General features: G+C 41.6%; 1 protein-coding gene across 9 annotated transcripts in view; it reads left to right on the top strand.

The window, feature by feature from the left end:
• wipi1 (WD repeat domain, phosphoinositide interacting 1) overlaps window positions 1-12,045 on the top strand; it is a 56,453-nt gene extending 44,408 nt beyond the window's left edge. For 6 of the 9 annotated variants that reach the window (XM_079646104.1, XM_079646103.1, XM_079646107.1 and 3 more), the window contains exons 6-14: window positions 1,497-1,589; window positions 3,017-3,087; window positions 3,317-3,424; window positions 3,807-3,845; window positions 3,999-4,163; window positions 4,449-4,556; window positions 8,741-8,880; window positions 9,523-9,623; window positions 11,308-12,045. In XM_079646104.1, coding sequence (XP_079502230.1) covers window positions 1,497-1,589; window positions 3,017-3,087; window positions 3,317-3,424; window positions 3,807-3,845; window positions 3,999-4,163; window positions 4,449-4,556; window positions 8,741-8,880; window positions 9,523-9,623; window positions 11,308-11,358 — 876 coding nt within the window. In that variant the 3' untranslated portion in view covers window positions 11,359-12,045. Of the gene's footprint in view, window positions 1-1,496; window positions 1,590-3,016; window positions 3,088-3,316; window positions 3,425-3,806; window positions 3,846-3,998; window positions 4,164-4,448; window positions 4,557-8,740; window positions 8,881-9,522; window positions 9,624-10,670; window positions 11,171-11,307 lie in introns of all 9 variants that reach the window. The other 3 variants (XR_013801898.1, XM_079646106.1, XM_079646105.1) reach the window with 3 other exon arrangements.
• The last annotated feature ends 1,520 nt before the right edge of the window (window positions 12,046-13,565 follow it).

Below are 13,565 nucleotides of genomic sequence, written 5' to 3'. Positions count from 1 at the left end.
GTCCGCTGTTGGAGGACATTATGTCAGGGTAAAGCCGTCAGCTATTGGAGGACATTATGTCAGGGTGAAGCCGTCAGCTGCTGGAGGACATTGAGGATAACAGCAGCTGTTTAAACCTCACTTTAACTCACAGCCTCTAACAGTTCATTTTATAAAACGGTCACAACATATACAACATATACATTTCCATAAACACGCCAACAAAAAATGTAATTATTTATTGATAACAAATTATTATTATTTTGCATTTCTTAAAGTTGCCTAGCAACACACATACGCTGTGAAGCTTTATTAAAGAGCAGGCTGTAGGTGAGAATCTAGTTTCCAGCTATCCTATTGAACCCTGAAATGTAGAGTACCCCAACGTTTTATGTTAGAGATGTATAGTAGGTTCCCCATCACATAGAAACTTCCGGATGCTAACCTGCATAAATTGGGCAATTTGCACAATTAGTTTCGTTATTAGCATTAGTTAGCATTATAGCCTATGTGGACAATAGTTACAAAATGGCTTGGCTGATTGTGACAGTTTTGGAGTTGTTTTGGGGGTTATTGAGGATGCTGAATCCATTTCTGACATTTTCAGTATCAAAATTAGCAGTATTACCATGCAGAAAGTGGCCATATTTGTTCTCTCTGTAGGCTCTTTTGATGAATTCCAGGTCGATCTTGACGTTCAAGGGGAGGCAGACACACTTATTTAAATAATATTTTGATGGTAAATCAGTGTGTTCAAATTGCTTTAAAAACATATTGAAGCCTCGATTGCAGAAGATCTGCTGATCTTCACTAAATCTTTATTGCTCAAGAAGTTTTCTCTATGTTACACAATAGTAGCACGTATTGTTAAAAAAAATATGTTTTAATGTTAATATAGTTTCTCCCTCATACACAGAACAATAAGAACATATCAGCCCTATATTTTCCAATTCTAAACAAACAATGTAAATGAACATTTCGACTTTATACAATCTATATCAATAATTATTATAACAACAGCACGAGTTATAATAATTAAGAACTGTGTGTTGTGAGAAAAATTGTGTTATGAGCAGTAAATAAAATGTGTCGTCTTAAATGTTTAATTCTACTTCAATACTACACTGATTGATAAGAAGTAAGTATCCAACAATGATGTTGAAAAGACCAGAACAAGCAATTTTTTTTATTTTATTTACATATATATACATGTTTTGATAGAATTATTTCATTGTTGGTCTGCCATATTTTAAACAACATTATACTATAATGCTGGCCTGATCGTTTACTCTTTAAACAATTCTTCACAAAGAGTCTGGTATTATTGGTTTGACATTAGAAATATTTTACATAAACTTCTTCATCAACAAGCACATTTTCTTCTGGAAATTAAGAATTCAAATGTCACTTTTTTTATTTGATGCCTCGTCATGAAAATAAACATTTTGCAACTTGGTGGAAATACAGCCAGTGTTAGAGACATTAACACATCAAATCAAACAATGTCCTTCTTTCAGAACACAGTGACCATGATCCCGGCTCACGACAGTCCTCTGGCAGCTCTCACCTTTAACGCCTCGGCCACCAAACTAGCCAGCGCCTCAGAGAAGGTAAAACCGCCATCAGACCCTGTGGGACACGGCACCTTCAGCTCCAAACACCTCAGTCCTGTGAGGGCTGGTGAAGGACCAAAAACAATGAATCCTTGCTTAGTGACGACTTCCTGACATTTCCTTTTACCCCATCGTCATGAGCTTTACACTCTCTTTTTGCCATCCTGACATCAGCCAAACTAATCTGTTAGTAATGGCAAAATCCTTAGTCCATGGTTTATTTCTGCTGATGACATTGTTTCAGATACAGAGGCGTTTTATGGTTGAAAATGTTTATGGGCTGTCAAATACTTTAGATAGATGCGAAAAGAGAAAAAACATGAAAAACAATTAGCTATTTGACACTTGACTCAGTAACATGTTCACATTTATTTTGTTTTCATCTAACTGTTGCAATGCTCAGTCTTCAGATTGGGTAGCCTCATGTTACCACATCGTCCCGCTGCTCCATGTTATTTCATCCTTTAATACAGTTTGAGATCCTCAAAGCCTTGGAATAACAGTTCCATCCTCTGAGGCTAATGCACAAGAGGAACAAACAGTGTCTTCGTTTATAACCAGTTAGCAAATAGCCATATCTTCCTGAAAACACTCAATTTGTTTACTAGCGGTTTGGCTTATACATATGTGCTTTGCGCCAAAGTGTTTAATCCAAGTGTTTCGAAAAAAAGCTCACTTTCAAACATGTGCTAAAATAGATCATTCAAATTAATTGTAGATGGAATCTTCTCTAAATAAAATGTGAACTCCTGACAAGAACAAGCACACATCCACATCACATTCTAACATGCGGTTTTCCATCACTCTGGGCACTTGAGACTGGGGGGCTGTGATGGAAACTTTTGAAGTTAGCGGCCGGATAATCGACAAGACATGTGCTGCCGCCACGAGGTGACACAGCGGTTGCCAAACCAATTCTGAAGAACTCTTCTGCAGCTTGAGGTTTTAACTAGTTTGGAGTAATAATCAACATTCCTCATCAACAAAACTAAACAATTATGGCCCCTGAATCTAACTAGAGCTCTCGTCCATAGAAAAGAATGTGCTTGAACAGTAAACTACCTCATGGCGGCTTGTGCTCTGTGATAGACTGGCAACAGCAATGCGCCCAAGCTGAGAGATAGTAGCAATACCCAAGGCCGTAGAACTATGCCACGGGAAAGGAGACAGTGAAGAGAGAAAATGATGAACTGGGTCGAAGGTTGAATACCAAAGCTAATTATTCCCTAACAAGGGCTATCCAATAACAAAACTAGGTTATGCATTAATCCAGAATTGTATTCGACTCTAAGGCTTTGCCTCACATCCCCCAATGACCCAATACATCACGTTACATATAAGATTGTAAGAGGAGGGACGCCTGTGCTAGAACATGATGTAAACCAAAGTAAAGATGATGCATCACCGGCTGTCTGTCTCCACAGGGAACCGTCATCAGAGTGTTCTCCATTCCTGAGGGCCTGCGTCTGTTTGTGTTCCGCCGGGGTATGAAGAGGTCAGTGCTTTAAACCTACAATCATACAAGATCTGCACTCTATAAAAGAATCACACTGTCCAATGCCAACAGCCACACATATTAACCAAACTAAATAAACTAGATCATGGTCAGAGGTTTCCGTCACTATAGCCTACTCCAAGAGATTTATCAACTTCAAATTATTGATAGATCCTCAAGTTGTTGTGCTGTGGAATTGTGTGTTTGTGTTTTGTCTGTCTGTCTGCAGGTACGTCAATATAAGCTCCTTATCCTTCAGTCCTGACGGTCAGTTCCTCTGTGCATCCAGCAACACAGAGACGGTGCATATCTTCAAAATGGATCAACTGGGACCAAGGTGCGCACACACACACACACACACACACACACACACACACACACACACACACACACACACACACACACACATACACATACACATACACATACACACACACCTTGAGAAAGAAAACCTTTTTTTCACAGGCCTCATTGAAGAGCCAAATTGATATTAAAACACCTGTTTACATAGTCTCACACAAAGTGTGCATAGTTGAAGTCTCATTTATCCAGTTGTGTGCTCACTACTTCACTAGGGTTTCTATTACTATGTAAAACCCTTTTGCATGTGAAATGTGTTTGGAAGGACATGAGCTGGATAGATGAGATCTGGATAACACTGAATATGCTGTGTGAGAGCTTTTAAAGACCATTCTCCATTTCTGGATTTCTCAATGGAGGCATGCAAGAAAAAATAGGTTTTTCTTCAAGAATTCAAGGTGAGACAGAGTAAATAATATACAATTTCCATTTTTGGGGTGCAGTATTCCTTTAATCCTTTGTGTTGTAGTTCTGGCCACTAGTTATATCATTTTCGATAACATTGTACCGACCAAAGTATAAATGCCGTTTATGATAAAGCCTTTTTGCAGTGGAGGGGACGAGGCGGCCACCTGGACAGCCTACGTGGGGAAGATGTTCTCAGCAGCCAGCAGCTACCTCCCGGCTCAGGTCTCGGGCATGATGAGCCAGGACCGGGCCTTTGCCATCGTCCACCTGCTGACATCCGTCCAGAGGAACGTCTGCACCATGGCTATGTGAGCTGCTCTCTATGATCAGTTTGCATTGCACTCAATCAGTCCTCACCTATTGAAGACCTACCTGAGAGTTAAGATGTGTGTTTACACTGTGATGATCATTTATATTTGTCTTCACCACGCCTCATTAGGTCCTCACTGATCTAGCTATGACACAGATATTATATTTACTGAAAACAACTTTTGGGTACAGTTCCTTGTCCGATCACTTTTGTGTTGGACGAAAGAGTGATGCCATGATTTTTTACACAACAACTGAAATAAATACTTGATCTGATGTTTCAGGATCCAGAAGCTTCCACGGCTACTGGTGGCCACCGCTGATGGTCAGCTCTTTATTTACAATGTGGATCCACTGGCCGGAGGCGAGTGTATGTTAGCCCACAAACACAGGTGAGGCTATAACTCCAACCACAGGGGTGGAGAAACACACTGCAGAGATTGCATTACAAATCTTGTATAAAACATGGCCTAATTCCATCCCAATAATCTGACTGAAAAATCTCACTTTGTTTAAAGTAAATCTTTAGATTTGTATGTATATCTTGAAATGTGTACAGGATTTCTGCATTCAGAGATCAAATTAAAGATTTATTTTAAACAAAGTCAGTCAGATTATTTGGATGGAATTAGGCCTGGTGTAAGGCCATGTTTTATACAAGATTTGTAATGCAATCTCTTTCAGAATGTTGTATATCCAACAGACGTAAACCTTACCAGTAATGAGCGGGCTCAGTGCTTTGAAGATGTTTTCTCATTAGATTCTACATATACAAATTGGAAAATTGGAAAGACCCTGATGATTTGATGAAGGTAAACACAGTGAACTGCTGTGAGTAAACAGGGCCATATTCCAACATTATGAAGTCATACTAATGGAGAATTTATAGAAAATTCCATGTATTAGCAGGTGTCTAACAGGAAGGTCTGCTGTACAGGAGAGAATATGAGTAAAGAAGCAGGATATAAAAAAGTACTCACATTGTGGTAAGCCTGCGAGAGAGAAAGCGTTAGCAGCAGCTCCAATGGGGCGTGGCCATCAGCAGCTCGGTTACATTTAAAGGGCCAGACCCAGAATCAGCACTCAAGTAACAGGGCTGAAATACAAGGGTATGAGGCATGCTACAATGCATATTCAGTGTTTACCGCTAGAACAGTGCCATTGTATGTGTTATATATATATATATATATATATAATAACTTTACTCTAAGTCCCTCTCGTAGACATCCTGCTGAATACACAGACACACAGCTGAGGGAGGGGATTCAGCTAGCCGACTGTATATGGGGACGATAGGTTGGGACGTGGGCGAGACGTTGTCAGGAGTTCAACACAAGCCAGCCCACATTTTAGAAATGTCGTCATGACCACAACAAATCTGCATCAACTCCGTTGTACCCCCGTTTTTAGGGATGTGGGTAAGGAGTAAAAGAGAGGGCTTTATTTTCTGACACCTAAATGGTGGTGTAGTAGTTATGTTGTTGCAAATTCAAGTTCAACATCAGCATTATGTTGTTGCTCTGCAACGCAACCAAAACTTTACTCTATAAAGTATATACCATGTGATCCGTTGTGTGTTTGTGAGATCTAATTTCAAAACACTGCTCCGTGTGAGGCTTGAACTCACGACCTTCTGATTATGAGACTGATGCTTGGCCAACTACGGCAACAAGCCTGAAAAAGTTCAGTATTGTGTCACCGGTTTTGTCACTGTTGGAACCTCCTGCAAATATGGACAAAAAAATACAAAATAATTACTTGTCAGTCTGTATTGTCAAAAACAACAATGTATCTATACACCAAAAAACTCATACAAGGTCTATGACCGGCACTTCATTGTGTCATATTGCAGCGCTCGAACCTGTACAAAAGATGAAGACTATAACTACAACATGATTTCACAGCGCATGTGGTGCGTGGCAAGCTGAAAGTGTGCACTACACAGAGCTGGAGATTTGGAGGAGTACAGGAAATCTAGGTATGAACTCCAGAGAGCAATCAGCAATGCAAAGAGACAATACAAAGACGAGGTGGAATCTGACTTGAAAGGCTGTAAAACCCGGAACATGTGGGCGGGACTAAAAACAATGACAGACTACATAGCAGCAGCGGGGGGTGCTGCGGGAGTGTCTGCGTGAGCATCTCTCCCAGACGAGCTGAATAGTTTTTTTTGCACGATTTGAGAGCAGCCAGGCTGTGGAGGCACAGAAGGACTAGGAGCCCTGCCCTCTTGTTTTAAACAGGGCAGATGTGTGCAAATCCTTTTAAAAGGGTTAACCCACACAAGCTCAGAGACCTCAGGCTCAACAGCGCCCTCTGTGACTGGATGCTGAACTTCCTGACGGGCAGACCCCAGGCATTGCGGTTGGGAAACATCACATCCTCCACCCTGATCCTCAACACCGGAGCCCCTCAAGGCTGCATGCTCAGCCCTCTCCTCTACTCCCTGTTCACACACGACTGCGTGGCCACACACAGCTCCAACACCATCTTGAAGTTTGCTGACGACACGACCGTCATCGGCCAGATCACAGACGGCGACGAGACGGCGTACAGAGAGGAGGTCGAAAATCCGAGATCTTGGTGCCAGGACAACAACCTCCATCTCAACGTCAGCAAAACCAAGGAGCGGATTGTGGATTACAGGAAGCAGCAGGGAGAGGGACACGCCCCCATCGCCATCAATGGGACTACGGTGGAGAGAGTCAGCAGCTTCAGGTTCCTCTGTGTCCACATCACTGAGGACCTGACATGGACTCTTCACACCACCAACATCACCAAAAAAGCTTGACAGCAGCTCTTCTTCCTCTACAGGCTGAGGAGGTTCAACATGGACTCCAGGATACTCTGCAACTTCTACAGGTGCACCATAGAGAGCATCCTGACCTTCTACAGGTGCACCATAGAGAGGATCCTGACCTTCTACAGGTGCACCATAGAGAGCATCCTGACCTACAGGTGCACCATAGAGAGCACCCTGACCTTCTACAGGTGCTCCATAGAGAGCATCCTGACCTTCAACAGGTGCACCATAGAGAGCATCCTGACCTTCTACAGGTGCTCCATAGAGAGCATCCTGACCTTCTTCAGGTGCACCAGAGAGCATCCTGACCTTCTTCAGGTGCACCATAGAGAGGATCCTGACCTTCTACAGGTGCACCATAGAGAGTTTCCTGACCTTCTACAGGTGCACCATAGAGAGCATCCTGACCTTCTACAGGTGCACCATAGAGAGTTTCCTGACCTTCTACAGGTGCACCATAGAGAGGACCCTGACCTTCTACAGGTGGACCATAGAGAGGATCCTGAACTTCTACAGGTGGACCATAGAGAGGATCCTGACCTTCTACAGGTGCACCATAGAAAGGACCCTGACCTTCTACAGGTGCACCATAGAGAGGATCCTGACCTTCTACAGGTGCACCATAGAGAGTATCCTGACCTTCTACAGGTGGACCATAGAGAGCATCCTGACCTTCTACAGGTGCACTATAGAGAGCATCCTGACCTTCTACAGGTGCACCATAGAGAGTATCCTGACTGGCTGCATCAAGGCCTGGTACGGCAGCTGCACCGCCCTCAACCGTAAGGCTTTACAGAGGGTGGTGAAAACTGCACAGGACGGAGCTGCCATCCATGGAGGGACTCTACTCCCAGCGGCTCAGGAAGAAAGCCCTCAGGATTAGAAAAGACCCCCATCCCCCCAGCCACACACTGTTCTGTCTGCTGCCGTCTGGCAGGCGGTACCACAGCATCAGGACTAAAACCACCAGACTCAGGGACAGCTTCATCCCACAGGCAATAAGACTGTTAAACACCTGAACTGTTGAAACAACATCCATAACATTCATCTGGCTGCTACTTAGAAAATATGTATCTATTTACCTAATATATAATATTTCAATGACTTGCATATAGACTCTTATTGCACTATTTCACTTTAGTAAAAAAAATGTCTTCTTGTATTTACTATTTACTTGCACTATAGTTTTCTGTTTTATTGTGTTGCACTGTTGGAGAAGCCTGTGACACAAGATTTTCATTGACATAACTACACTGTAGCTATGTTCGTTTGAAAAATAAAGAACCTTGACCTTGAGACAGTGTAGTCAGTGGTGCATGTGTGTGCATGGATGAGTGTGAGGTATGTTGTCAGACCTACGCTGGACAGAGTAAACATGTACTACACACAACCAATGAAGAAACACTTCTGAATGTGTGATGGTTAAGTTTGCAAATTCAGTTCAACCTCAGAATAATGTTCTATGTCTACAGTACACCTCAAATAACTGTTTCATTGTTATGCAATACTCTGCTTTAGCCAGCATGTACTTTGTGTCCTGCATTGTGATTTTTTTTCCTTTGATATTAAAACTGTAATATTTTCCAGGCATGGTAGAAAAGGGGAACTTTTCTCCCTGTGGGTTCTGAAAAAGCTTTTCACAGTACAGATCCTGTTGAAGCCAATGGAACTAAAACACTTCTGAATCATACATTTAGGGTCGGAGACTGCAAACTCCAAAAAGTCTTAACAAAATGTTGTGTTCTTGTTTTCATTCTTTACCTTCCCTCTCAGGCTTTTTGGTATAGATGATAACGTGGACGAAGGAGACGAGTCAGAGGGGTCAGAGGTCACAGGGCCAGCACAGGCGTGTCCATCCTATGCTGCGACCGCTGCCTTACCAGTCTCTGGTCCCACCACTGCTACCCTCACTGGTGAGTGGTAACTGACAAGAGCGGTTTGACTTCCCTCTCAGTTCAGCTCATTCAGGTCGTATGTTTCATTAAAAGACCCCTAATTTCCAATCCGAACAGAACAGATTAACCAGGGTACCAGGTTATTTATAATTGATGTTGTCCCTGATGAACAGGATTACTTTTAGCCTTATACAGATTTATATTAATCATTTTTTAAGCTTTGAAATAAGATATGTAATTTTAGCTTTGAAATAATGCTAAAATTAAATATCTGCTTGTGGTTGGTTGATTTCACATCACTAAAGAAAATGACATTACATGTCACTTCTTTGATGCTTTTATGCCAAGTGACTACCATACATTCAGTATTGTGGGCAATCCCCACAGGAGTGATTAGGGGTGAAGTGTCTTGAAGTGTCTTGAAGTTGCTCTCCCCTGATACCAAAGATCAGACCACTGAGCCATAGCCTCCCCCTTCAACCACACTTGGAACTACATGGAGATCAACTTAAAGCAGATTCAGATTATTTGTCTGGTCAAACTAACATATCGAAAAAGAAATAACCACCGTAGGATAAGAACTTATTAAATGTCAAGAGGTAATCAGGTCTGCATGTAAGTAAAGATGATTCTCTGCCTCCTTTACCGGTTTCTACCCAGGCTACTCTGAAGATGGCGGGGCAAAGAAAGGCGAAGTCATTCCAGAACACGAGTTTGCTGCTGGACCTGTGTGTCTGGACGACGAGAACGAGTTTCCTCCTGTGAGCATCCATAAGGGCTAACTCTCTCCTACAACAGGCTCCTCTAGAGTCACCACACGGCAGTGTTGAGAAATAATGTCCTCCATTGCTATTCAAATGAGAGCCCAATCAGAACCTTGGACTCAACTGAGGACAAAGTTGTCTTAACATAATTAACATTAGCAATAAAGTGTCTGTGTCTTTGTTAGCATATACCAGGCAAAAACGTTTACAAAACAGTTTAATTCAACAATCCTCCCTCAAAGAAGCTTTTATGATCTAGTTTTGAAAAAAGTTTTTAGAGAAGTGTTGAAACTCGTCTTCCGAACACTTAGAAGTAATGAAAGAAAATAGGCAACCCCCTTTCATCAGAGAAATAACTAATATTCACTTTTCCATTTTCTTTTTTCATCATAGTGAAGTACCTAAGCCGATTTCATAAATGCTCCTTTCTATAGTTTTCTGATTGCCATTCAACATTGTTGGAATAAGCAATGTAAGAATATATCACTTGATTATCATTGCTTATGTGCAAAACAATACGTTATAAAACCAATATAACCTTGTATCATATTGTAATTGAAGTGGTATCCAAGGTTATCTTGTCTTCTGAAACGGCGGGGGAGAATAAAGATCTCATCCTGCAGCTCATCTCAATTCCATTTGTGCTGGGATGTGTCAACGTTATCAGCTCAACAACTTATATTTGCTATATTTTTGCATGGGTCACTTTATATGTGAACACCACTGGCAAACCCTACAAACAGGCAGTGGAATTTCAAAATATAATATAATAATGTAACAGTGAATCATATTTTAAAGACACACTATCAGTGTTGGGGGTGGTAAGTAAGGTTTTGTCAGAAAGCCACATTTGAGAATCCATCGTTAATGCACTCTGAGAAAGATCAGAAAACACTCTTCTGCCATTATTATCTTTCTTTTACATCTCCAGAATGAAAATCATGCAGTAGATATTTCCATAACAGTCACACCTGGATAAAGCCAAAACAAATATTTATATGTAATGGCCATGAAATATACAGTAACACTGATGTGGCCTTTCAGGGTTTACGTTGTGAGGCCTCCTGCCTGATGATGCAGACGTTCTACTAACAAGCCTTATTGAACATCCTATGCAGGTAGTATGGCTCTCCATGATGTCACCACAGTAAGTTACTTTATGAGCAGTGCGTACTGTGGACACAACCACATTATATTACAAATATATGTTACATTAAAGTCGAATGTAGAATAGTAGCTGTTTTCTACTCCGTCCTCTCTATGGCTCATGCAAACTTTAACTGTTGCCATCCCCTGTTGAATCCATCAATAAAAACAATGAAAAGGTGGCACATCCCTGTAAAAGATTTCCAAATGTACCTTAATTGTGGAAAAATTAGTACATCTGAGTTAAACACGAAAGTTAGCCCCTTCATTTGCTATCTGCTAATTTAAGGGAATAACATTTGGATTTGCTTTCAAGGTAACTACCCTGCTAACCAAACTACAGTAGCTACCTATTCATCTGCAGTAATAACGAAACATGCATGACTCATTATTTCCAGGTATGATTTTATATCTGCAGTGGTACAATGTTTTGTATGTGTTGTGCCAGAATTCCCCACAGAAAGCGAGACTGAGGGAGCTGATCTGGACAAATCCTGTAGAAAAACTAACGGGTGTGTTCCTGTGTTTTTGGTAGATTAATTGGTGCCGAGACAGGACTGGAGGTGGCCCGGCCAGGCGCTCCTGAGTGGGTAGAAGGACAGACACAGGCACTAGTGGGATGAACAGCAAAAACAAGTATTTCATGGTGCCAAGTTTTTATCCACTTGAGAGCAAGTACTATGGATTAACATACAAGGTGACATGGGAAACCAAACACTGACCAAGAATGACATTTTAATTAGTAATCCAGAGAGAGCCAGGTTCTGGTCCTCATGTTACGTAATGCTAAAGATACACTTCTGATTTAGTCACAGCACCTGTAGACCTATAAACTTCCTCTGTACTGTTGAGTTTCATCTGTAACCTTGGAACTATAATCAGGGAGTTTGTGTTTGGGGAGTGTTTCCTGGAAGTATGAGGTGCATGCTGGAGCAGAAATATAACCACAACTTTCATAGCTTTTTTACTTGATGAATATCTTTAGTAAGTTGCATTACTGTAGCACATTTATTTTTTCATTAACACTATTTTTGTTCACTTCCATGATAAAGAATTGTTTTAATTTGTATTCTGTCTTTGACTGCATTGACACGTAGTAGATGTTTCAGTGTACGCCCCCTGGTCAATTTCAGAAGGTGTGTATGTGCTGTATATTTGTTTGTGCCTATTATCATTTGGAGAAGAGCAAATTATTTTAAAGAATTGCACAAGACCAAAACAAGTCAAAGAAAAAAATAAACAGTGAAGAAAAAAATGAACCTATGCAAAGCAACTCATTTGTCTTGTTTTTTGTTCTGTTTTATACATGTAATTGTTCACCTGTATATGTAGCAAACTGCTCCAGAGTGTGTTGAAGGTCACAATGTGATGAAGCTAATAGTCATGTTAGTATGTATAGTGAAAAACATCAATGTATCTCTGGACACAAAAACAACTCTTCATGTTTGAGTCAATGGCCCGAGGTCACAGCGATATAACATCTCTCCTGTGTGAGGCTGAACTCCAGGACACTCAGAGTATACCCATCCCTTACTGTAGTAGTAATGTTTGGAATTTTTTATTGAAGACACATGGCACATAATGGGAAACACAGTTACAGAATAAAAACAACTTAACTACAATTGAACATCAATTGAAAAGCCATTCCTTGTGTAGTGAGTAGTGTTCCTGAAGGCAACTCAAGGCCTGACTCCTCCCCAAACATTCCCCTCATTAGAGCAGGGTATAAAATGCACCTGGTTCCCTTTGTTCTTTCCCTTGGCTCTGCTGTCGTGGCCGGTGGTACAGGTAGGTTGCCTGACCAAAATATAGGATACTTTTCTCAGTTCTGCCTGTATCTTCATGCTTCCTTGCAGATTCCTGAAGCCCAAGGTTCCAAATCCTCTTCCTGTGGTTCACCTGCTGCTGTTTTGTTCTCTTGACTTAGTTATTTTTGAATGAGGTTCTCGACGCTCTGGCCTCTGGTAGGTAAATCAGCAGCAGGATTGATTTTGCCGCTGCAGTGAGCCCACGACTCTGACTGAAATACAAGGACTCACAAATCCACTCTGTTTGACACAAACGGCTTCCACCTTTGTGCTGAGCTGCGAATTAATCCAATGGAAAACGATCATTGAATCTGTCCACATGTAAAGCTGAATCTTTTCCATGTTGAGTGGCTTGAGAAGATTATTCCCTAACCTTGCCCCGATTAGTGCACCCATAAGCTCCAAGCGGGGTACTGACATTTTCTTCAATGGAGCTACCTTTGACTTGGAGGCCACAAAACTTGTTACAACCTCTCCATCTTTGTTTTGTTCTGGCAGGCAACAGCACTGTATGCCTTTTCGCTGGCATCGCAGAAGACATGCAGTTTGGTTGGATCTCAATTTAGTACACCTCGGAATGGCCACCAGGTGGAGCTTTGGCAGCTCTGCACACCACTGATCCCATTTTTCAGCCAAGTCTGAAGGCAGCTGCTCATCCCAACCAATTGCCCTCTCCCACAGTTCTTGAAACAGGCACTTTACTCTTATAGTGAAGGGAGTCAGGAAACCGACGGGGTCAAATACTCAAGCTGATGTCTGTAGTACACTTCTCTTTGTATTTTCTTTGCCTTTTTAATACAAAATGATCCATCTCTACTTTCCATACTAACCCTAACACCTTCAGTACATTTCCACAATTGGCTGTTTCTGTTGTGTGCTCCACTCCACTTTCTGTCCACTTGGCTCTCAGATCTGGTGAATGTGTCACCCATTTGCACAGGTTCATGCCGGCGTGAGACAGAATCTCCTTTGCTGTTGTAGTAAC

This window comes from Notothenia rossii (genome assembly GCF_949606895.1).
Source record: "Notothenia rossii genome assembly, chromosome: 8".
Taxonomy (NCBI): domain Eukaryota; kingdom Metazoa; phylum Chordata; class Actinopteri; order Perciformes; family Nototheniidae; genus Notothenia; species Notothenia rossii.
Note: the sequence above shows the minus strand (reverse complement) of the source record. Positions and strands in the feature narration are given on the sequence as shown.